This window comes from Nestor notabilis, unplaced genomic scaffold, assembly GCF_000696875.1.
Source record: "Nestor notabilis isolate BGI_N333 unplaced genomic scaffold, ASM69687v1 scaffold14913, whole genome shotgun sequence".
Taxonomy (NCBI): domain Eukaryota; kingdom Metazoa; phylum Chordata; class Aves; order Psittaciformes; family Psittacidae; genus Nestor; species Nestor notabilis.
The window spans coordinates 40,264-62,806 of NW_009921641.1; the positions used below are offsets into that span (position 1 = coordinate 40,264).

A 22,543-nucleotide genomic window follows, 5' to 3' on the forward strand; every position below is an offset into this window, starting at 1 on the left:
ACCTGCAGTGCATCTTTACTTTTGTTTGAATTGAGCTCTTGCATTTGTAGCACTTGTTTCTGCAATAACTATATGGATACAGAATGAAGCTGCCTGTCTAGACATCTGAGAGCTTTCTGAACAGCGTGTTTTGAATCGAGGGAGGTATCAGAGATAACTGAAATTACTTGCAGTCCTCTCCAGTTCCCTGGAAAAAGAAAAGATTTGCATTCCAGTGGTCGAGTGGTGGGAATAGTTGATAATGATCAGCAGTATTACCCATATTCTGGGTCTTCTTTTGTCTCTTTTAACAGGACAATTTATTCAGTGTTGCAATGTGGTATTTATGCTTTCCTCCTTGGCAGGGTGTACCTGGTTTGTAAGCATGTTCATGTGTAGATTTTGTATCATGCACCAGCAAAATTTTACTGATGACTATACAGGAAAAGAAAAAAGCAAATCATTATTGTTTGTGATAGCTAAAGCCGAACAATATTTTGTTAAATTAAAACAGTGCTTATCTGGCAGGTGTGCTGATTGCTGTTTTGCATCAGAGCCATGTAATTAACCGTGGTGCTTCAAACTTGTAAAAATTACTGCAAAAATTGTTTAATAATGAGTAGTTTCTTTTCACGTTCATATAGTTGACTGCATAGGTCATTGCTATGTTCTCTAGAAGTGTATACTTCTTGTGAAATAAATTAAAGCATAGAAGAACTTTTTAGTGATAACTACTGTAACTGTCACAAGGAAATATGTAGGTCATGATTATTTTTCCTGTAAAATGTTTTAGCCTATTACAGGCAAAATAACTTGAGTTTGCAACATAGAAATACTATTCAATTGGAAAATACTACTTATTGATTGTGAGATCTCTTAAGATGCTGCTTTTGCTTGTCAGTAAGAGGCATTTATTGTAAAGGGATCAACAAAGGTTTGATCCAGTATTCTGGATTCTAGCAGCTATGTCCTAGAACGTAAGATGTTTTGCAAATCTGTGGTGTTTTTCAATATGGAGTGCATATAAAATGATGTAGTAAAAACTTGTGATTTCAAGTTTCTAAAATTCTTAATATCCTGGTATAAAAGACGTGATGGGCCTTTTCCATTTGAGTTTTGGCATACTAATCTGTGAGATATTTGAATCAAATTTATTTGGTGATTTCTACACCTCATTTTTATTTGATTTTTTCCTTTTGTTGTTTATGGGCATCCTGTTGCAATTTGAAGTTGCATCTCTAGGGGTGGAACATTTTCTTCTGTATATAAGGTTAAACTATAATTTGGAGACTTTTTTCCAAATTTCAGAAAAAGTACTTTCAAAATAACGGATAATGTGAACAGTTATGACTAGGATCTGCTTCATTCTGGAAAAATCCAGAGGCATACAGCCAGCACAAGTAGGTTGTTTTGAACTTCGATAGTTATTGCAGTTTTATTGAAGTTCTTGTCCTTAAGTAGTTTAAAAAAATGTTTGAAATTGTTTTTGAAGAGTTACATAGTAGAGTAACGTATCGTCATTTGAAATTTTCAAGGTAGCTACGTGTAATAGTCTAATTTTTTTAACCAGTGCTGCATCCTCGATGTGTTACATCCTTGAAGTGTTGCAGCCATAGCTTGGTGTGCCGGACACCTCGAACCTCTGGGGTGGGAATAGGAAGCCATAGACTTTGTGTCCCAAAAGGGCCATTGATTCCATTGGGATGTGTCATGAGCAATGTAGACACACTCAAGAAGAAAGGTAATTTCAGGTCTTAAAGATATTCCTGTTCATAAATAGCGCAGCTTTTTCCATCATCGTTTGGCATTACAAATGAGGAAGCGAGCAACAGAGAGGTTGGAGTCCTCCTTTCTTGCCTGGACTGGGCTTCTTGGGCCAGGAGGGCGTATGATGTACTGGATGTTTGCGTTTAACAGCCTGAGTCTTGTGCATGGGTTCTTGTGCCCTGAATGAAGTACCTGACAGCACCTACAGTATATGCTTCAAAATGCTGGAGTAGTCCCCTGATGCTATGGCAGTTGCTGTGTGTAGTGTGCTCTGAATATTAAACCAGTGGAAGAGATGCATGCATCTTTCACGCTAAATGAGTTTAGAAGGCTTTTAGGAACTTTTAGGTTTTGTTTATTACCAGCTAGAACACTTTTTATAAAGAGATATGCAATCATACGAACTTTCAAAAGCTACACTTGTTTTCATTAGTAGCTGATGTAGATCAGAATTGGAAGTTTGAACTTAACTCTCTATGGTAGCAGGCTTTTTAGACTTCCGTCGTGGTTTTGGCTGGCATAGAGTTAATTTTCTTCCTAGTAGCTGGTGCAGTGCTGCATTTTGGCTTTAGTTTGAGAACCATGCTGGTAACACATCAATGTTTTAGTTGTTGCTCAGTAGCACTTACACTGGTCAAGGACTTTTCAGTCTCTCCTGCTCTGCCAGTGAGGAGGTGCACAGGAAGCCGGGAGGAAGCAGAGACAGGACCTGACCCAAACTGGCCAAAGGGCTATTCCATACCACAGCACGTCATGCCCAGTATAGAAACTGGGGGAATTATCCGTAAGGCCCAGATCTCTGCTCGGGTCAGGCTGGGTGTTGGTGGGTGGTGAGTGATTGTATTGTGCATCACTTGTGTTTTTCTGAATTATCATTTCTCCTTTTTTTTCTGTTGTTCCCTATTATTATTATTATTAGTATTGTTATTGCTTGTATTATTGCTATTATTAGCATATTGTAGTTTAGTAGTTATACTCTATTTCACTTAAGAAACTGTTGTCTCAGCCTGTGGGGTTTACATTCTTTCAATTCTCCTTCCCATCCCGCCTGGGCAGGGGGTGGTGGTGCAGAGAGTGAGTGAGCAGCTGCGTGGTGCTGAGGTACCAGCTTGGGTTAAACCGTAATAACTTCCTAACCCCCTTCCACCACATATTCTTCCTTTCTCCCCACTAGGAGAAATTCCTTTCAGGATGACTACCTGTGCTTTTGTACAGTCATATCAGCACCAGGATGAAAGAGAAGACCAGGATTATATAATCCCCATCAGTTTCGGTCTTCTGATGCTGTGCTGCCACAAAAAAAAAGTTAGTGTGTAGGATCATGGAAGTGTTTGTCCTGGGGAGTGCCTTTATGGCTCACCTGAAAGGAGCACAGATGAAACAATTGGACTACTGAGAGAGACTAAGAGAAATAAAGACGCTACTCGTGTCTGGTCATAGTTACTATTTTTGCTAAGTGATAGAAAGATGAGATCTTCAGGGTATTTTATTTAGCTGGAAAAGGAAGACCTGTAGACTCCAGATACATCTGATAAGTTAGCTGTCAAGTGTTGTTTACAGATAACTTTTAATTGAGGGGAAAATATATCTTTACTTAGGAAAATAGTTGCACATGTTTATCTTTAATATTAAGTACGGTTTTGGATTGTGGTCAAAATAGATCTCTCAAATCAGTATGCAGACTGCTTGAATGGCAAACAGCCTGCAAAGATGTATTAAAAAAATAACCTGGTAATTGTTTGCAGGGTATATTTGGCTTATTTTCTCCTGAGTTGCTACTTCCCTTTTTGAGGTGTCCTTATTTTTTCAGTTAGAGTTTTGCATTAACATATTATGTTACCAAGACAGTGAGATGGGTGAAATTGACTGAATTTCTATTAATTCTTAATGTTGCAGGTATGGTTAAAAAAATTAAATTGAAGCTTTGATTTGACATCTGTCTCCTTGAGATGTGACTGTATGAGGACAGCTGTACATCGTACACATTTTTTGTAGAAGTTCTCAAGTGAAACTGGAGATTAGAAAGATAAAGTTAACCTGAATTCATCTACCCATTCATCTGTACAAAGTGCTGTATTAACATGTGGCTTGTTTTCTCCAGATTGCTACAATTTCTCCAGGAATGGCATCATGTGAAAACACTCTGAATACATTGAGATACGCAAATAGGTATGGAAAATGTTATTGCTTATAGTGATGTTGGCAGTTGGTTACTGACATCTGGAACAGTGTTGTTCCGTAACATATAATTATTTTAGGTACTTGAATAATTTGACCATACAAATTGCTGATCCAGGCTCACATTTAATTTAAATTGTTACTTTTTACAATGATTAAAATAGAATCAGTAGAAACTGCATTTAAGCCATTATCCAGTGATGGATAATGTAGATTCCAAGAAACGTGGGAGATGCCATGACTAGTGTTGAGCACCATCTCTTGCATTAGGGGTAGCCGGTGTTCATGGTGATTCCTGGCAGTGTTAGCTGAAATCCCTTTCTGCAATGTGGTTTAATTAATTAATTAATTTATTTTAAATCCCCTTGGTGGAATTGCATGCAGTTGCCAAATTCTCTCTCTGTGTGTGTGTATATATATGTATGTATATACACACCTGAAATTTTATACTTCCCAAATTCAGACAAATATCTCAGATCCCTAAGTAGTTAATCCAACAGTGAGTTTACAGTAGCTTGTAGAGAGGTTAACACCCCAGCGGCTAATGCAGCACCTCTGAAACCTGTACTACTCTCCGAAAATGTTTATCTCTCTTCAGTGAGTGCAAAAGGAGCCTTCCCTGCTGCAGTTCTCCTTCATTTAGTGTTTTTGGAGATGGGGTGATCAGGTCCAGTGTGTCCTTGCAGTCAGCCCTGCTACCCAGCGACCTCACCCCAAGCTTTGCTGTGAAGAACAAAGGCAGCAAACATGCCTCTAGGCCACCAGAAGTCCTGATTTTGCTAGAAGAGGCTACCATCTAGTGGTGCTTGCTCCACTGACAGGCAGAGCAGAACCACGTCTGCTCTGCTCCTGCTTGGATGGGCATCCCAGCCATTCACTAGCTGCGCACAAAGGGCTGCTAGGAAAGGTTGCCGCCTGCTCCTCTGGGTACCCAATAGTCCCTGCGTCTGCATCAGGGGAGTTAGTAGCATATCTGCCTGGCTTGGATCAGCCTCTGATTTCCTTCCTGGTGAGGAGGCGTCTTCCTCTCTTACAGTAAGAGAGGAAGCACTCCTCTGCTTCCAGTAACATAATGAAGGACCTCGCACATTCATAAAGACTCAATGGATCTTTTACTCCTTACAGAATACATGTTGCTGAAGTGTCTCTAGAAAAAGGCACTGCAAAACTAATTAAGCATCTATATCTAGTATACTATAGTTGTGTTGTAACCTGGTGCTTGATTCCTTGGTGTTGAATTTGTCTGTTGTTATGGAGTAAATGCTTATTACTGTAAAGTTATTTCATGTGTATTGTGTAGGATTTTAGGATTTTTCTGGCAATATTCAATGTGCTATTTTCATAGCACAGTTAGTTTTTAGGTGGTGGACACCAATGTGTGTGCCGTGTAAGATGGGACAGAATAGAATTCAAAGTTTTGTAGCTGGAGAGTTTTGATATTTTAAAAAGAGACATGTAATGGAATATTGAATGTAGAACAAATTATATTAACTGCAGGAACTGAAATCTGGAATTACACTTCTGAGAACACTGCTGTTATAGTCCCCCATGAATTAGCAGCATTGGTTTTGTTAGTGATCTGTAAGCTGTTTGCAGAAGGTTTAAATATGTTGGCGCACTGTGTTTTGATATAAAAATAATTTTGTAGTTAAAATATTAAAGGAGAATGCTAAACAAAGAGTTGTCATTTTAACTGTGTTTATGAGAACATTTTCTTTTAATTTGCTGCTGTATTTTGCTGCTGCAGAGTAAAGGAATTTGGAATTAGTCCTTCGGACATTCCCTTCTCACAGGGTAGTGGCAGTCGCTCTGATCTCTCTCCTTCCTATGAGTATGACGACTTTTCTCCTTCAGTCACCAGGTCTACTTCATTCTATACATGGAATATTTATTCTTAAAGTTTTCTTTTTGGCTATGTAATTTTACAGACCAACCTTTCATTTAGTCCCCTTGCCTTGAGCCACACATACTTTGTTTTTATTTTGTTTGGCAGGTAATGGTTCTGCATGATCTGCAATCATCTTCCCAGTATTTTGCTCATCCTCCTTAAACATCCACACTCTTGCTAGCTTCCTTCATACTTAAAAAAAAAAAAAAAAAGATGATGTCACCTTTATACATTTAGTGGACCCAATATGATAAGTCTGTGTTTAGGGTAATTTGAATACCTCTAATTGAAAAAGAAAACAATTTTAATGCATACATATTTGTAAAAGTTTTCATCACTCTGAGCAAAACCCATTTCCATTGTAGCATGTAAGTGGTAGTTGAAAAAAAATACGGTATTTTTCCTTTAAAGAAATGAAAAGAACTTGCCACACTTGCATACTTGATGTGTCTGTTTCATAAACTTACTCTTAAATGGGCTTTTTTTGATATAATTATAAGCCATTCAAACTATTTTCATGCTGCAAGACCCTAATTTTAATCAGATATTTTCACCTTTGAAAATGTTTTAATTGAAGGATCTATTCATTCTGAGATACCTGGTTGGATGTTATTATATTCTTCAGAATTTGTGGTGGATTTGCTTGCGGGGATCAATTTGCTTTGTGCGGTGGATAACAGCTAGTGGGGCAGTGATTGACTGTCTTCTTTAAAGCACAATTTTGTGTGCGCAGAAAAAGAAAGATGGTCAGCCTTAGGGTGCTGAATAAACTCTTATTTCAAATATTATTTATTGTTAAGGCGTTAATTTTGAAATTTTGGAGATTTTTGCCTTCTTTTGCCCTGTTGATGAGTAGTAAGGCTTCAATGAGAAAATGCCTCTTGCTAGAAGATGAAGAACTTGAAATTCAATGGCCCATGCGTTTTAGGAGTTGGAATAAGATCTTTTTGTCACTAAAGTGCATTAAATTTGTGAAGCTGACATCATCATCATCCTTATTAATTGAATTAATTGTGTATAAACCCATAGAGCTTTATTTTTGTTTTATTTTTTGACATTTTTGCGTTGGAAGTTGCTACTTTACGAATGAAACATTTTCTGCTCATAGGGTGAAGGAGCTGACGGTCGATCCTACTGCCACAGGAGATAACCGTCCCACTATACACCATCCTCCCAATCAGATTGATGACTTGGAGACACAGTGGGGTGTGGGGAGCTCTCCTCAGAGGGATGATCTCAAACTGCTTTGTGAACAAAATGTGAGTGGTTTACAGCATTACATGGGAAGAGATGATGATAAATGCATGGCAGAACAAATCCAGAGTAATGTGTATTTATAGCCTGTTAGCAAGATCATTAAGAAAATACAGCATTTTCTTCACCTTTTCACTTTACGGTATTATGTACGTTCCCGTAGGAAAAAGAACCCTAAACCAAAAATGTTTCTTGAAAGGTGGGAGGAGAATGTTTTACTTTATTTTCCTTGCTGATTAGAGCTGTTAATGTCTAGGCAGGGCCTGCTCTAGGCTCTGGCATTCTTTAGTGTGCATTTTTTCCAGTACAGCTTCACATTTTTTTAGGCAGTTAGAAGTATCCTGGGACACTGATCTGTTTTATTTAACACTCTCGTGGGTTTGAGCATTACTTACCTTGCATGCAACACCCATTTTAAGTCAATTTGCCTTTCTCTGTGTTTAGAAACATGGCCACCTGTCATTCCTCCTCCCAACATCCAGATTTTCATGGGATGAAACCCCACTGTCCCGTTTGGGAGGGAGCCACGTCATGTTCCCACCGTCTCCCTGGGCTGCAGGAGTGGGGACCTGAGAGACATCTTCTAGAGGGCATTTTCCCCTCACTGCGGATAATCAGCTCTAGTCCTGGTTCCTGAAATGTTCAAGAGAGAGTAAACCTTGATTTGTGAAAATGTTGATGAAAGAGAGGAAATTAAAATCATCAATATGCTAACTTATTATTTGTAATAATCTGCCTCCTCAGACACCTCTTCAGGGCATCTGCTGTGTTTCTCATTTTAGTAACTGGCTCTTCTTCCAGGGCTCTATTTTGTAAGATCATGCTAGTGATTCCTAGAGCTTCCCACTGGACAGTCCTTCCAGCCAGATATCGTTTCATATCTTACTTTTTGATTGCTCATGTAGAATTAAATTAAGCTTTTACAATATGTTTTAAAAAATATTTCAGATGCATCATATAAGGAACTATACTGTCTCGCTAAAACATGAACTACAGCCTACCTAGTGCTCTCCCCTTTGATAGTTACCTATTTTTTTCTAAAGAAGTTCAATTTGCCCCAGTTTGTAAATTCATGTTGTGCATTCCTCTAATCACTGTGTGCATTTTAGATTTCTCAGTTTACATTTACACCATCTTTTTCCCAAAGGATTGATTCAATTTTGTTTTCCTGAACTGTATTGAATGTAATTGCTGTTCTCTTTTTTTGGAAAATTTTGCATATGTTGTGCTGTCCACTAATTTCTGGAGATTTTCTTGTTGGAAGTATTGAGTTCTATTTTTGACAGCTTCTGCCTTCTGCATATTTCTTTGTGTTCTGTGATGAGATGGATCACATTCAGTGTATTTCCTGTAGATACGGTTCTCTCCAGACTAACAAGCTTAACTATTTCAGGAAGAGGAAGTTTCTCCACAATTGTTTACTTTCCATGAAGCTGTGTCACAAATGGTGGAAATGGAAGAGCAAGTAGTAGAAGACCACAGGACTGTCTTCCAGGTAAAAGATGGACCTCTGTTTTGTTTTATCCTAATCCAGGAATTAAGGTTTTGTTAGTGAAAGTGCACATACTCTTGGAGATGTAGGATATCATCTGGATATTCCACTGCTGTCAGAGACTTCTAGATTGTTTTATTAGGCCAAGCCCAGTATAGCAAACAAATAGCAACAGATCCCATAACCGCTAAACTTTGTCCCTATAATGAAAGAGAAGCATATTTTTATATCATTCCAGAAATCTAGTAAAGTTTTCTTCTCAACAAACATGACCATGGCAGGGGGGTTGGAACTAGATCGTCTGTCTTAAGGTCCTTTCCAACCCAACCATTCTATGGTTCTGTGAAACATCCCCAGAAAGACTGTGTTCATTGTAAGAACAGTTGCTGGTTTTTTATTATTCACAATATTTTCTGTTGTAGTTGTTTCCCAGCATTTGTGTATTTTTTTTCTAGTCAGCGGGTATTAATTCAGATTGGTCTTAAAATTTTCAGTTTCACCACCAATATTCTTATGCCAGAGCTGGAAGCTGATAGTAATGATTTGATCAGCACCATTTCTGTCTGGGCATCTCCCTCTAAGATACTGCAGTACTCCCTCCAAGTATTGTATCCGAGTATCCTTTTGTGACATCTCCCTCTGAGATACTCAGATACAGAAGAGACACGTGTACTTCTTACTGCCTGTTTGCTTCCTTTTTACAGATACATAAAGGTTTTCACTTGCTTTTAGTCAGGGACTTTGGAAGAAAGTGCAGTGTGATGCTGGTCAGGGCCATGGAGCCTTTTGCATTCACAAGATAAAGTGTAGTTGTAAGTATGAGTTACTAGTTCTCAGAAGAAAATGTGAGTTGCTTCTGTTCATAACCTTAGGGTCTTTAGGCAGGCTGTCCATTTGACAAATCTACTGCAAGAGAGCAGCAGACCATTAAACCTGTAGGAAATGCACACATGTCCTCAATTTAGGTATCTAACTTCGTGGAACGTTGATGTGTGTTCATAATACAGTAAGATGCTAAGTAATAAAGGCACTGGAATAGGCTGCCCAAGGAAGTTGTGAATGCTCCAACCCTGGCGGTGTTCAAGGCCAGGCTGGACAGAGCCTTGGGCGACATAGTTTAGTGTGTGGTGTCCCTGCTGATGGCAGGGGGGGTTGGAACTAGATGATCTTAAGGTCCTTTCCAACCCTAACTATTCTATGATTCTATGATTCTATAATGCATTTTGCAACAGATGTAGAGATTTAGTTATTATGAAACATTAGCCCTGAATTAACACATTCAGATGTGTGAAATTCATATGCCATACACCATAGCTGTGTCCCAGTGCTTGTGACTTCTGGAGAGACAAGCTGCATTCGTGCAAGATCTTACTACCTCTGTGTGTTCTCTGAAGATTACTGCTCCTCCCAGCAGGCACTGGGAGGAAATAAATCTGAGCCTCGGCTCCCTTCGTTTGCAGCATGGCTTGTTAGTTTATGCCACTGGGGGAGGTGGGTTGCAGCAGAATCTACTAGCTGTACCAGGCAGAAGTTGTGTCCTGTCAGCTTCCTCCTGGAACGTGCTGATACAAAACATCCTTTCCTAACAAAAACGTCTGAAATAGATCAGGGGAATGAATTGTGCTGTAGAGGTGTTGGCCTTCCTTTGTGTCTTGGGTGTATGAGTTTACATTAGATGAATCCTATCCCAGTGTGAGCTCCATCTGTGCTGAAAGGCAAAAAACATACACGGGGTTTGGACTATGCTTTCAGTATTACCTGGGCTACTGAGCAGAGGAAAAGACTTTGATTTTAGTATTTTAGGCCCAGCATGCCTAAAACTGTCAGTTGCCTTCTTTTTTTTTTCTTTTTTGTTTTAAATCACAGCATTTCAAATGGGATCAGTTCTCCTGATCACTGCTTTGAGTGTTTCTGAAAGCTTTAAGCTCCTGGTTGAATTCTTCTTTGCTGCAAGACTTATTTTTTCCCTTTTTTATGGTAATATTCAGAGTGCAACGATGTCTTAAGAGCTGCCTTAGCCAACTTTCACTGTTCTTTTACCTGTCTGGGGAGTTGGCTCACTCAATACTGAGTTTAAAATAGTTCTTTCACACAGCTCTTCTGAAAACTGGATGATTATGGATGGGAATTATCTTGGCTCTTTAACTGTACTAAAGAAACTGATTATAATCAGTGGCAATCAGCCCATATGTAAAATTTAAGCCTGACTTCAAACTTAGATACCTGCCTAAGGGGACATAACTGTGACGTAAAGTTCTGTTTTCTGAGTTTCTTAGCTTTACAACCACCTTATGTTCTGAATTTGGAGAACTGGGGTAGCTGTGGTTTACCTGCTGCTGGTATGACCACTGGAATTAAGAAAGAATGTAGAAAACGTATGATTTTGCTGAATTAGCAGTAAGGTTTCAATTTTGCTTAATTAGGAATAAGGTTTCATTTTAAGATTGAAATTTGTTATAGTAAGGTGACTATACAGTGAAAACGTGGTTGTCCTGAGGAAAGGACAGCTCTTTGTCTTGCAGCTTGTCTGTAACTTTGCTTATGCATTTAGCTGTTTTGTTTTGTTTGTTTTTACTTCTACCTAGGAATCTCTTAGATGGCTGGAAGATGAAAGAGCTCTTCTTGAGATGACAGAAGAAGTAGACTATGATGTGGATTCTTATGCTACCCAACTTGAAGTAATTCTAGATCAAAAAATTGAAGTTCTGACCGAACTTAGAGGTAGATTGCTTTTCATCACTTTGGTGTGCATTATTAGCAATATATTTTCATATGCCTTGGAGACTTGCAGTAATAATGAGGATAAAAATGTTTGGTTATGTTTTAGGGTCTTTTTTCCCCTTCTGCTGGCCTGCTGTGTCTTGTAAAAGGAGCATTTATTCTGCTGCCTAAGAATGTGTTTGCATCAGTGCTTTGTCCTAGTTTTAAGGAAAAATCTGTGCTTTACCTCCAGGAAGTATAAACTCAACCCTTTTTTTCCCCTTTGCCCCAAAACAATAAAGGAAAGAAAAAGAAAGTTCAAATGGACTGTATGAAAAAGAAAGTGATGCAATGAGGACAAAGTAGTAGGAACTCGTAGTTCCTGCTCTGTTGCATTCTGTAGTGTAGAGGAGACACTGCTCTCATTTTTAAGACCGTGCTTAAGAACAGCATCGAGGTCCCGGTAGCTTGGTGGTTAGCTTCCCTTTTCTTCAGCAGCCTTTCTGTCTGCATTTTGTCAGCCTCTCTTTGGTGAAAACAAACTGCAGATAATTCTTAGAGCCCAAAATTGACTCTTTCACTTGTCTTCTAAAATCAGTTTGTCAGCTTGGTACACCTCATGGAGATGGATCTTTCATTTTAGTTTCTGTAAGTGTTTGGTCTCCAGAAGCCAGGACGTACTGGTAGAAGTTCAACGGTGGGGCCTGGGGCTAAGAGGTCAGGTTGGGGTGGTTTTGATCTATGTTAGGAAACTCCTTATAAGATAAAACCTTATTTTTTACTCAGGAATAGAAGCATGAAAGGGTGCCACGCTTACTTTCTTAGGTTTTTCCCATTGTTGTTACAGTTCTGATGAAACTAATGAAAGATGCATTTCCCTATTTACGGTGAATGACTTCCAAAATTTGATCACAGATGCTTTTCACGTTCATAGGAGAACAGGGGGGAGTAGAATTTACCCTGCCTGCCGGGTTTTAGAATGTACAGAAATGACTGATTGTACACTAATTACAATTTTGAATGCCTCTAAGGATGGTTTGGAAGCTGCTGAGAAGGAAAAGGATTTATGTGGTGTGCATCTGCTTGTACTCTGAGTTAGAAGCAGAATTTATGTGTGAACAGGTTACATGCTGGGAATGCGATTACGCAGTTTCCAGAGCTATCTTGCCTAGAGACAGGGGTAGCATCTAAGAAGGGGCTAAGTTGCTCTGCAGCTTGTTTGTATGGTGAGTATTGAATTTAAGCTTGTTGCGATCCTTTCTTAGTGTCAGCTATTTTTGTGGAGGAATGTTCTTTGTTGTGCACTGGGGCTGGGATGTGCAGCATCAGGACTTAATTTTGAGATGTGTGTTGAGCACAGGCACATCAGTATTTATTCTCTCTTTTTCATTAAAGACAAAGTGAAATCTTTCCGGGCAGCTCTGCAAGAGGAGGAACAGGCCAGTAAACAGATCAGCCTGAAAAAACCACGTGCCCTTTGAATCAGGCCTTTGCTGCTAAAGGAGTCCATGAACCCGTACTGCTGTAGCACACATTTGTTATGAAACCCAGTGGCTGTAAGAACTCAACTACTTGAAAGTGTAAAAACATTAGAAATGTCTGTGAAAATGTCCTGTTTCTTATTCACCTGAATGACATTTTTAAGTTTTGTGTGAAATGCTCCTATGATGTCTACAAAATGCTTCTAGACCAGACAGCACAACCATGCAGGGTTCAGATCTGTGAAGCACTTTGTTTTACGATATTGTTTTACGATATTGTTTTACGATATTTTATTTACTCAAGTCGTGAGTTTTAGGTTTGGGAATATTTGCCATTTTTTAACAATGAAGTAGAGCTGTGGCCATTAAAAAGCCGCAGTGTTTCCTTTTGACTATGTTCAGTTTTGTTACAAAGACCAGCTGTGCAGTTTTAAATTGTGTTTGCGTGCATGCACACCTCACTAGTGGTTGTACATAAACTACTCCTTTACAGACAGCTGTGCTTTACTTCTTCCCATTCTGTGCCTTGATGAAGGCTACTTAACCCTCAACATCATCTTCCTGAAGCACAGCCTTAATGAGTAACATTCCTTATTTGTCAATATGAATGACTTCCCGTGTGTGGCATTTTTAATGTGTTTTGAGACCTTTTTTTATTTTGGTGGGTAGTTTCATTTCACAGGATGTGCCATATCATTTGAACAGGAACTGCAAGAGCTGTTAAGTGTACAAACAGCTGGACATTCCATCCTCCTTGTAAAAATATGGAATTTTAGATTTATTTGAGTACCATAATGGTGATATAATTCTAATGTTTTAATCTGTAATTAAAAATAAAAAAAACCCAACAAAAAACTGATCAAAAAACCACAAAAATAAAAATTAGTTGATGTATAATAAAGGGTAATGTTTTAAGTACTGAGGAGAGTTGTATCTTTGGATAATGCAGATATACAGTATGTGGTATGGTATGTGGTAATGCTGTCAGAGTAAAGGTACGATCTGACCTCTGCATATGGATAACTGTCAAAAGTTCAGGGATCCAGCTAAATGCATACATATTGGCCTTTCACATACTGTTAAAATTTGGCTTTTAATGCATGACAAACTTACATGTTCATTAACCGTAGTTTGCAGGTAGTTTGAGTAGCTCTGTTGCTTTTAAGAAAAATGTAGCTAATACCTATTTTTCCCTTTGTACAGTGCCAGCAGCTGAAAAGTGGGTTGAACTTGCATCATTTGGGGATTTTGCACAATACCTCTTAACCTGGCGCTAATAGAAATCACACAAGTACCTGAATTCTTACCAATGGCGCCATGTCTATCAGCACTTCTTAGGTGGTGGCACTTGAGTTATTTTTGCAAGTCAGTATCCAAAAAAGGTTGACTTTTCATGTAAGAACTTCTTGTCAAATGAAGACTTGTAGACCTCTCTAGGAGTTCTCCCAGTTTCCAGGAGTTTGTATTAGCAGACTTTCCCTTGGAATTGTTTAAAAAATACTTTTGGAATATAAGCCTGTTTGTTTGTGCCAGTCCTGGCAGGGGATAAAAGGAAGGCAATTGAAAAGATTGTTTAAAAGCCAGGAATTCTTGTAGTGTTTAATGTTTCTATCTCCCATAGAATGCTAGGCTATGGGAGGCTCTTGTCGCATCATGGTTAAAAAAAATAAAAAAAAAATTAAAAAAAAATCTATCTGTGTGTAAACATGAAAACTGAAACAATGTAGATTTTACATAATGTGTTTAATAAAATTAAGCTATTAAATGAATTACATGTGAGAGTTTACTTCTATGGAAATCCTGTTGTGCTCTGGGAAGGGTTCCACTTTGTGACCGCATTGGAGTTACGCTTTTGAACAAAACACCTCTAATTTCAAAATGAGCATTTACTTCAAGAGCCAGCTCTTCATACAGATTTGTCAAACATGAAGAAGTTGCCCAGAACACCATCCTAAAAGTTTTGCAGCAGGCCTTAAAAGAAACATCATGTGTCTTTCTGAGCATTAGTTTTAAGAATGTCCTCCACCACAGTTACAAGAAAAAAACAGTGAAATAGAAGGCAGCAGGTTTTGTTAGCAGGTGACAGTACAGTACAGGTTATCGTGCAATACCAGGGGGCTTCTTTGAAGACTTCCTCCAGCAGTTTACTTTCTAAAACGCCTCTAAAGATCAAGACACCCTATATCAGAAATAGCAGATTCCCTACTGTTCCTGATGCAAGCCCAGAGCCACAACCAGGCTGTGGTTTACAGCAGGTACCAAAGCAGACAGGAAGGACAGACATAGGTATATTTCAACAGCTTCTTACTAAGTGACAGATCTCCAGCACTTGCTCCTTCTGTATTAGTCTGAGCATATTGCTGTTGCTTCTTACCTCACCCATGCATTGGTTCCATATGCAGTGAACCAGCACTAGAATCGTTAAATTAAAAAACAAATGAGCAGTTTGGTTTTTCAAGACTACCTCCTGGGATACCTGCAAATTCAAGTGCCTGTTTCTGTACATGCTTCTGAACCAATGACTTGTAAGAAAGAATTGACATTGGATGTGTATAAAATGAAGTTACATCTTAGAAGAGTTTTTGCTAATTTGCCTCTTCTCCACTTGCTGTGGTCATCTTGAAAGAGGTATGCAACACACGAACTAATTACTTACGGTAGCTAATATGCTGAGCCATGCCTTCACCCCTGCCTGATGCTGCAGAGTTAAAAGTTACTGTCTTCCTGTAAGACAGACCAAAGTGGATTTTTCTTCCGACAGCTGCTACAGTTAACACAAAAGTCCTTGGGAAAATTGCCTTGTCCTTAATAAATACATAATTATCTGAATGATATTAAGGCACTTCAGTAAGTCTTTCTGTCAGGACACAGGCATGCAGTCCTCTTAAGACTCATCGAAAGCTTTGATCTATGCTAAAACCTTTCCCTCCCTTTATGGGTGAAGTATTTTTCTTCTAGCTTCTTGAATTTACAGTTGACAAAAATAACCCTTCTGCCTATGCTTATGAGACTTTGAGAAAATGAGAAAGCCCCTTTGTAGCTCTCCACTAGTTCCTGCAGCGGTTTGACAGCAATAGGTGGCGTAAGGAGATGACACTGGTACCTTCAGGTCCCTTCGTAATGTTTCTGTAAATGACGCTGAGCTGGCAAGGTAAATGCTGTTCTTCCTGAGAAAGTGTTACTGGGATTTCTCCAGGAGAAGCAGACTGCTAACAGACTTGGAATGGGGGCAGCTAGCAGAGAACATGTGGAAGAGGCCGGCATTTCAAATTAAAAGAAAATGTTTAAACATACTTCTAAAAAAAGATTTAAAAAAAAAACCAACAAACCCCCCCCCAAACAAAAGGAATGACTACACCTGGTTTTGTTGCCCAGACCAGACTTAGGGTTGTACTGTTGAGTACTGTGCAAGAATTTATTGAGGCGAAGTCCATGATCAGAGAACACAGATTTCAATCACAGCAGCATCCATCCATGTTATCTGGTATTTTTAAAAATACACTGTCATGTGGGATTCCAGCACCTCACTTCAGTTGTGAAGAATTTTTCTCTTAAAATAGAGAGCAGCAGCTTCTTCCCTACTCTCTGTGATGAAACTGCATGTAACATTTTAAGAACCAGAATGTGCACGTACACTGCAGTCACTCTGGCACAGGTAAGTCTGCAGCGACAAAATACGAAGATCTTTCATTCCTCTAGGAGAATCTATGAGAAATGGATGCCTTCTGAATTGAAGCCATGTAGCAAGCTGAAAGAGTGAAAGATTCATGTTACAATTTCTACTAATTTGTATTTCAGCTTAAGGAATTTCTAAGAGGGGTTGGCTGGTGAAGAATATATAAAAATAGCATGAAAGCAGCCACTGCTGTTCAACTGCACAGAATTATTACAAAATATTAAACTAGGTGTTCAAGGCCAGGTTGGACAGAGCCTTGGGTGACATAGTTTAGTGTGTGGTGTCCCTGCTCATGGCAGAGGGCTTGGAACTAGATGATCTTAAGGTCCTTTCCAACCCAAACCATTCTGTGATTCTATGTTGTTAGCATATTTGCCATTTTTGAGATGTAGGCATATTTTCAGTACAGTTATATTGCATCCTAGTAAGTTACTATGTTTCTTTAAAGAGTGGTAGCTGCATTAATTGTCACACTGGAAAAGCTAGGAATTTTATCATAAATTAGAAGAGGATTCACGTTGCCACTCAACTGACCAGACGTAAGAGCAGAATACAGCAGTTAATTACACAGATTTCCAAATTATGCTACAGACTATGGCCTAATCCTCAAGACAGAGAAGAGCTGTAGAAGTCTCCATGGATATTACAATAATCAATTCCATTATTAAAGCCATTTTTAGAGGTGACTAAAGGGTCTAGTACACAAACATCTGAAACAGGGATCTTTAGCTACATCCTCAACAATGTAAGCAGCAGCTAAAATACATGTAGGGTTTAAGCGTTCACCTTCCAGAGTGGAAGCAAGGGGTGTCTGGTATCGAGAGGAAAATGGAATTAATCCAACTCCTCTTTGACCCAATAATAATCTGTGCTACACAGGCACAGATAGAATTTGAAGAAGCTTAAAAGGAAAGCATTTTAAAGGAAAAAAGAATACCTAATAAAATCATCTATATCCATTGAACGGGCTCGTTTGTCAGAGTAACCTGTATTTTCTAGGACTGTCTGTATTTTCTCTGCAATTTTGAAGTTTTCAGGTATTTCCTGTCAATGAAAAAGAGGATATAAATTAATTTTTTATTCATAGCACAGAAAAAGGTTCATTTAAATAATTAGTCTTTTCCCATTTTTAGAATGGTTCTTGTTTCAAGAAGAGAAATCAGGGTTTTTTTTCTTGTTTGGATTATTGTATTCTTCTATTCTTTTATCTTAATTTTTATATCTCAGCTCGTTCACTGTAAATGAATCACAGCAGTATTGCTAAGCATACACAGAAAGTTTTCTCATTGGATTCTTACTTGATTAGTAACGTACTCAGCTTTTAGCTCTTTCACAGTGATTTAGTGACCCTTTTAGATTTTTCTTTAAGAGGCAAGCTCCTCCTCCCTCAAACTCTCTCAGAAAAACTTCACCATGTTAAAGCAGCTTTTCAATGTTAATTTTTTACTGTTATAAAAGTCAGTATGTAGGACACAATACACAATAGAATTTAATACATTAGAAAGGAACTTACTGTATTATGTAAGGAACAATGAATTCGGTAATTATGATCCAGTAACTGCTCTACAGCACTTGACCTAAAAGAAATGCAAGTTTAGACTAGAAACTGAACTTTAACTAGGTTTCTTGACTCGATTCATTGTTAACCTTTACTATAAAAAACTGTAACATTTACACAGAGCTGTTCTTTTCTAAAAGAAAAATCTTGTGACCCCAGCATGAATCCTCCATCATGGTTTATCCCAGACTGTGCTGGTGTGCATATAACACTGCTATGCATTTGCACCACAGAAATGGTTAACTGAATGGGCTTTCAAACTCCGAAAAGATTTAATAGAATTTACTTACTTAAATGCTGCAGAGAGTGTCTTGTTTTTCCTAACAAAGGCTATTCTTACCATACCATCCCACTCCTGAAATTAAAAAGGTCAGAATTTACAGAGAGGAACATACAGCTACTACGAACAAGTAAAGTCACTACTGACAACTTCAGAACAAGAATATTGAACGCAAAAAAAGATTCAGGAAAATTCTCTAAACAATACAAAACCTGATTTGGACAAAGCAATACAAATGCAGGAGAAAATTCTTCAACCACAAAAACCTCTGAATTGTTCTTGAAAACCTTGACATTGTTCTCATGCGCTGTGAAGAAAGATGATTGAAGAAAATCTGGCTAACATTGGGGAAGGCTGAAATGGTCCTGAAGATCAAAGAATTTTCACAGAACCACAGAATGGTTTGGGTTGGAAAGGACCTTAAGAGCACATAGTTCCAACCTCCCTGCAACGGGCAGTGACACCTAGGGACACGAGACCAGGTTGCTCATGCCCTGTCCAACCTGGTCTTGAACACTGCCAGGGATGGAGCATTCAGCGCAGTTTTAAGAACACTATCCTGTACACACTCATCTGAACATTGGCCTTCTCATAGATACTCCTCTGATCATAACAAAGTCATCAGCCTGGAGGGTCTCTGGAAGATACAAACCACCATGAAAGGGACATTATTACTAGCAACTCTCCAACTGACATGGAGACGGCTCCTGAGTCTTGTCAGAAATAGTGTGAACAAAGCTGGACCCGAATTGATGGTGGCGCATTCAGGTAACGTCCTAACGCAAGCCTGATCAACAGAGAGGTAAGTATTTTGGAATTATGTAAATGTCAGTGAATAGCTGATACCGAACAGTAAAAGCAGCGCATGGAACTGAGTAGTAAGTGAAAAGTGAAATTAAGTCTTACCACCAGCATGTTATGTTGTTGTAGATGCTCACCTGGAAGTTGACAGGTGGTGGTGGGTTCTTTGGCTCTATTCTGACAACACTGGATTCCACTTTGGGAGGAGGCCTGAAATTGTTCTTTCCAACCTGTTAGTTAGGAGAAGTCAGGCAGCTGTATGAATAAGCAGCAAATCCACACATTCCCGGAAACATTCTTCTGTCTTTGATAGCTCTGTTTGTTAGCTAATGCAGAATGACGCACCTTCATCAGATGGTCCACTCGAGCTAGTAACTGAGTATTAATAGAGAGTCTGCAGTATAGTTTAGTTCCTGGTTTGGCAACCAAACGAAGTGCAAATTCCCTTTGGAACATAAGTATTGCACACCTGAGAAAAACAGAAATGAGAAAACGAATTATAAGGAACCAACTTCTACATCAAAACCCAACTAACACACTTGCAAAGCACAGTATTTGCCTCAGTGCTTAGAAACAACACAAGTTTGCCATAAACAAACTCTGCCTTAATTAGCGCAGAGCGTGTTAAAAACAAACCCACCAAAAAACCCCACAAAACCTTTTAAAGACATCTACATCTCCTTAAAGACAGAACAGAATTTGATGCTGTATACTGCTAAGTGGATCAGGATCAAAGAGGAGGTTAGTCTCAAGAGTTTTGTGTCTGACTGTAAGCAATCATTTTGAATAATTCACTATGAGTCCTTCAAGTCAAAACTCTCCAAGCTCCAAAACCTGACCAGTATATCACTAAAGTCAGCACTTCAGGGAGAGAATTCAAGAACTGATGTGCACTGAACAATGCATAGAAGTACCTGGGCAGTTACATTTTCAAACCAGGCAACAGAAGTATCTTAGCTTAAATCCTACCCTTTCCATTCTTCCTTTCTCGGGAAAGAAGACATCTGAAGTTTTAGTTTGCTGACGACACCAAGCTGTGTGGCTTGGTTGATAACACTGGAGGGAAGGGATGGGATCCAGAGGGTCCCAGACAGGCTTGAGAGGTGGCCAATGCCAACCTCAAGAAGTTCAACCAAGCCAAGTGCAAGGTCCTGCACCTGGGTCAGCACAACCCCAGGCACAGCTACAGGCAGAGAAGAGATTCAGAGCAGCCCTGCAGAGAAGGACTTGGGGGTGGTGGTTGATGAGAAACTCGACATGAGCAGGCTTCAGTGTGCACTCGCAGCCCAGAAACCAACCGTATCCTGGGCTGTATCAAAAGCAGCAGGAGGTCGGAGGAGGTGATCCTGCACCTCTACTCTGCTCTCGTGAGACCTCACTTCAGAGTATTGTGTCCAGTTCTGGTGTCCTCAACATAAAAAGGACATGGAGCTGCTGGAGCAAGTCCAGAGAAGGGCCACAAGGATGATAAGAGGAATGGAGAACCTCCCATATGAAGACAGGCTGAGAAAGTTGGGGCTGTTCAGCCTGCAGAAGAGAAGGCTGCGTGGAGACCTCATAGCAGCCTTCCAGTATCCGAAGGGGGCCTACAAGGATGCTGGGGAGGGACTCTTCATTAGGGACTGCAGTGACAGGACAAAGGGGAATGGGTTTAAACTTAAACAGGGGAAGTTCAGGCTAGATCTAAGGCAGAAGTTCTTCACAGTGAGGGTGGTGAGGCACTGGAATAGGTTGCCCAAGGAAGCTGTGAATGCTCCAACCTTGGCGGTGTTCAAGGCCAGGCTGGACAGAGCCTTGGGTGACACGGGTTAGTGTGTGGTGCCCATGACCATGGCAGGGGGGTTGGAACTAGATGATCTTAAGGTCCTTTCCAACCCAACCCATTCTATGATTCTATGATTCTAAGTGCTACAATGCCCTACTTATCCCTGGAGTAACAATTAGTTATATTACTAGTGTCAAGAGGTCCAACTCCAGTTTTTGTCAGTTGACACTGACGCCAAGACTAAGATTTCCCTTCATACTCAATACATTGCCAGAAAGTAATTGCCAGGCATTGGCAGGTTTTGTGTTATAGAAAATCTGGGGTGTGGCCCCGATCCATCAAACTGGTATTTTAGGAACTAAAAAAATTTGATTTGGGAATATTTTTAAAACTATTTTATTTTCTACCAGGCAATACAGAGCTCTGTTCTTCCACATACCTGAAAAATGGTCTATGAAGCAGCAACTTGAAAACAAAAGGTGAAGAAATCTGAGGAAAGAGTAATAGTGTTAGTGTAATTTCTGGGCAACTGTCATTTAAAAAGAAAAAAAGTTTTGCCATGTTGTTTAGCCATACCTGGTAAGGCAAGTTAGCCACGCATGCATCAAAGAATGGCAAGTCTGTTTTCAAGACATCTCCAACCCTGATTTCTAGTTTGTTTGCCAGACACCTGGGGTGAAATGTGGCATGATTATCCTCAGAGAAGCATGTTGCCAAAGCTTTTGCCAACGCAGCTCCACTGCTTTAAAATCTCGCTATTTCCACTTTTGATACTCACGTGCCCTGGACTCTCTTCTGAAGTTCACCAACGAGTCTAGGGTCAATTTCACAAGCAATCACCTGGAAACAAAATATATCATTGCAACTTTATACAACTTCTCCCTGCTGGGATTAAAACTTTAATGGTAAACCCCCCCTGTATCTATTGCTACAGGTTTAAATAATCCTTAAAAATTCCCTATTAGTCTATGCACCTTCCTCCTTCCCCAGAAACATGCAAGCCTTACCACATAAATGGGTAACAGCAATATTATAGTTTGATAAGACCATACAAACAACTAAAAAAAAAAACCGAAATCATGCAAATGTTAAGAAAAACATTCACAGAGTAATTCTACTTATTTGAATCAAGCATGTGAGGATCCTTTGGTTTGCCACAGCCTAAGCCACAGTGTGGTTGGAGCTTGGGAAGGTATGTATGTGGCAAACTCACACTTACTTTCTTAACTTTCTCTAACATCTTTACCGTCAGGTTACCAGTTCCTGGGCCCACTTCCAGAATGACATCTGTACGTCGTAGGGCAGCCTAAGAACAAACGGCACTCCAGTTATTTTTCTAGAACTGATTTCAAGCAACCTTTTAATTTTAAAACGAAAGGTACATGCAGCTTGGTAAAAAGCTAACATCTAAGGCTAAAAGCTAATCTAAAGCTAAAAGCTAGAAGAGGAGCATGAACATAATTAAGAAAGTGGTAACAGGGAAAAGGTGAGAAATAAGAATGTCCCAATGCTAATTTATGAGAGATCTTTTGCAAAGCGTAGAAAACTAAAAATTACCAATCACGTCAGAAAACCAGCAGCATGGAAAGGCAGTAACTGCAGCACAGAAGGCAGGTACCTCCACAGCCCGGGAAGGCCGGAGTCAGGGAAGCGGGCAGAGCTCTGCACACGCTCCCCCAGGGAACGCTCGGCCGGCCCTGCCCGGCACTCTCCCAGCGCCCAGC

At 39.5% G+C, this 22,543-nt stretch overlaps 2 protein-coding genes across 4 annotated transcripts in view; one reads left to right on the forward strand and one right to left on the reverse strand.

Moving 5' to 3' along the window:
• Positions 1–12,995, forward strand: part of KIF2A (kinesin heavy chain member 2A) — a 33,163-nt gene extending 20,168 nt beyond the window's left edge. For 2 of the 3 annotated variants that reach the window (XM_010011246.1, XM_010011249.1), the window contains exons 15-19: positions 3,848–3,915; positions 6,921–7,071; positions 8,460–8,561; positions 11,144–11,279; positions 12,654–12,995. In XM_010011246.1, coding sequence (XP_010009548.1) covers positions 3,848–3,915; positions 6,921–7,071; positions 8,460–8,561; positions 11,144–11,279; positions 12,654–12,739 — 543 coding nt within the window. In that variant the 3' untranslated portion in view covers positions 12,740–12,995. Of the gene's footprint in view, positions 1–3,847; positions 3,916–5,671; positions 5,786–6,920; positions 7,072–8,459; positions 8,562–11,143; positions 11,280–12,653 lie in introns of all 3 variants that reach the window. The other variant, XM_010011245.1, reaches the window with a different exon arrangement.
• Positions 12,996–16,444: 3,449 nt separating this feature from the next.
• On the reverse strand, positions 16,445–22,125 carry DIMT1 (DIM1 dimethyladenosine transferase 1 homolog (S. cerevisiae); the record flags this gene model as incomplete). Its single annotated transcript, XM_010011250.1, has 10 exons — positions 16,445–16,487; positions 17,353–17,459; positions 17,929–17,992; positions 18,264–18,328; positions 19,192–19,284; positions 19,400–19,523; positions 21,259–21,308; positions 21,396–21,489; positions 21,598–21,659; positions 22,039–22,125. Coding segments are annotated over 10 exons (789 nt in total), but the record flags the coding sequence as incomplete, so codon positions are not given.
• Between the last annotated feature and the right edge of the window lie 418 nt (positions 22,126–22,543).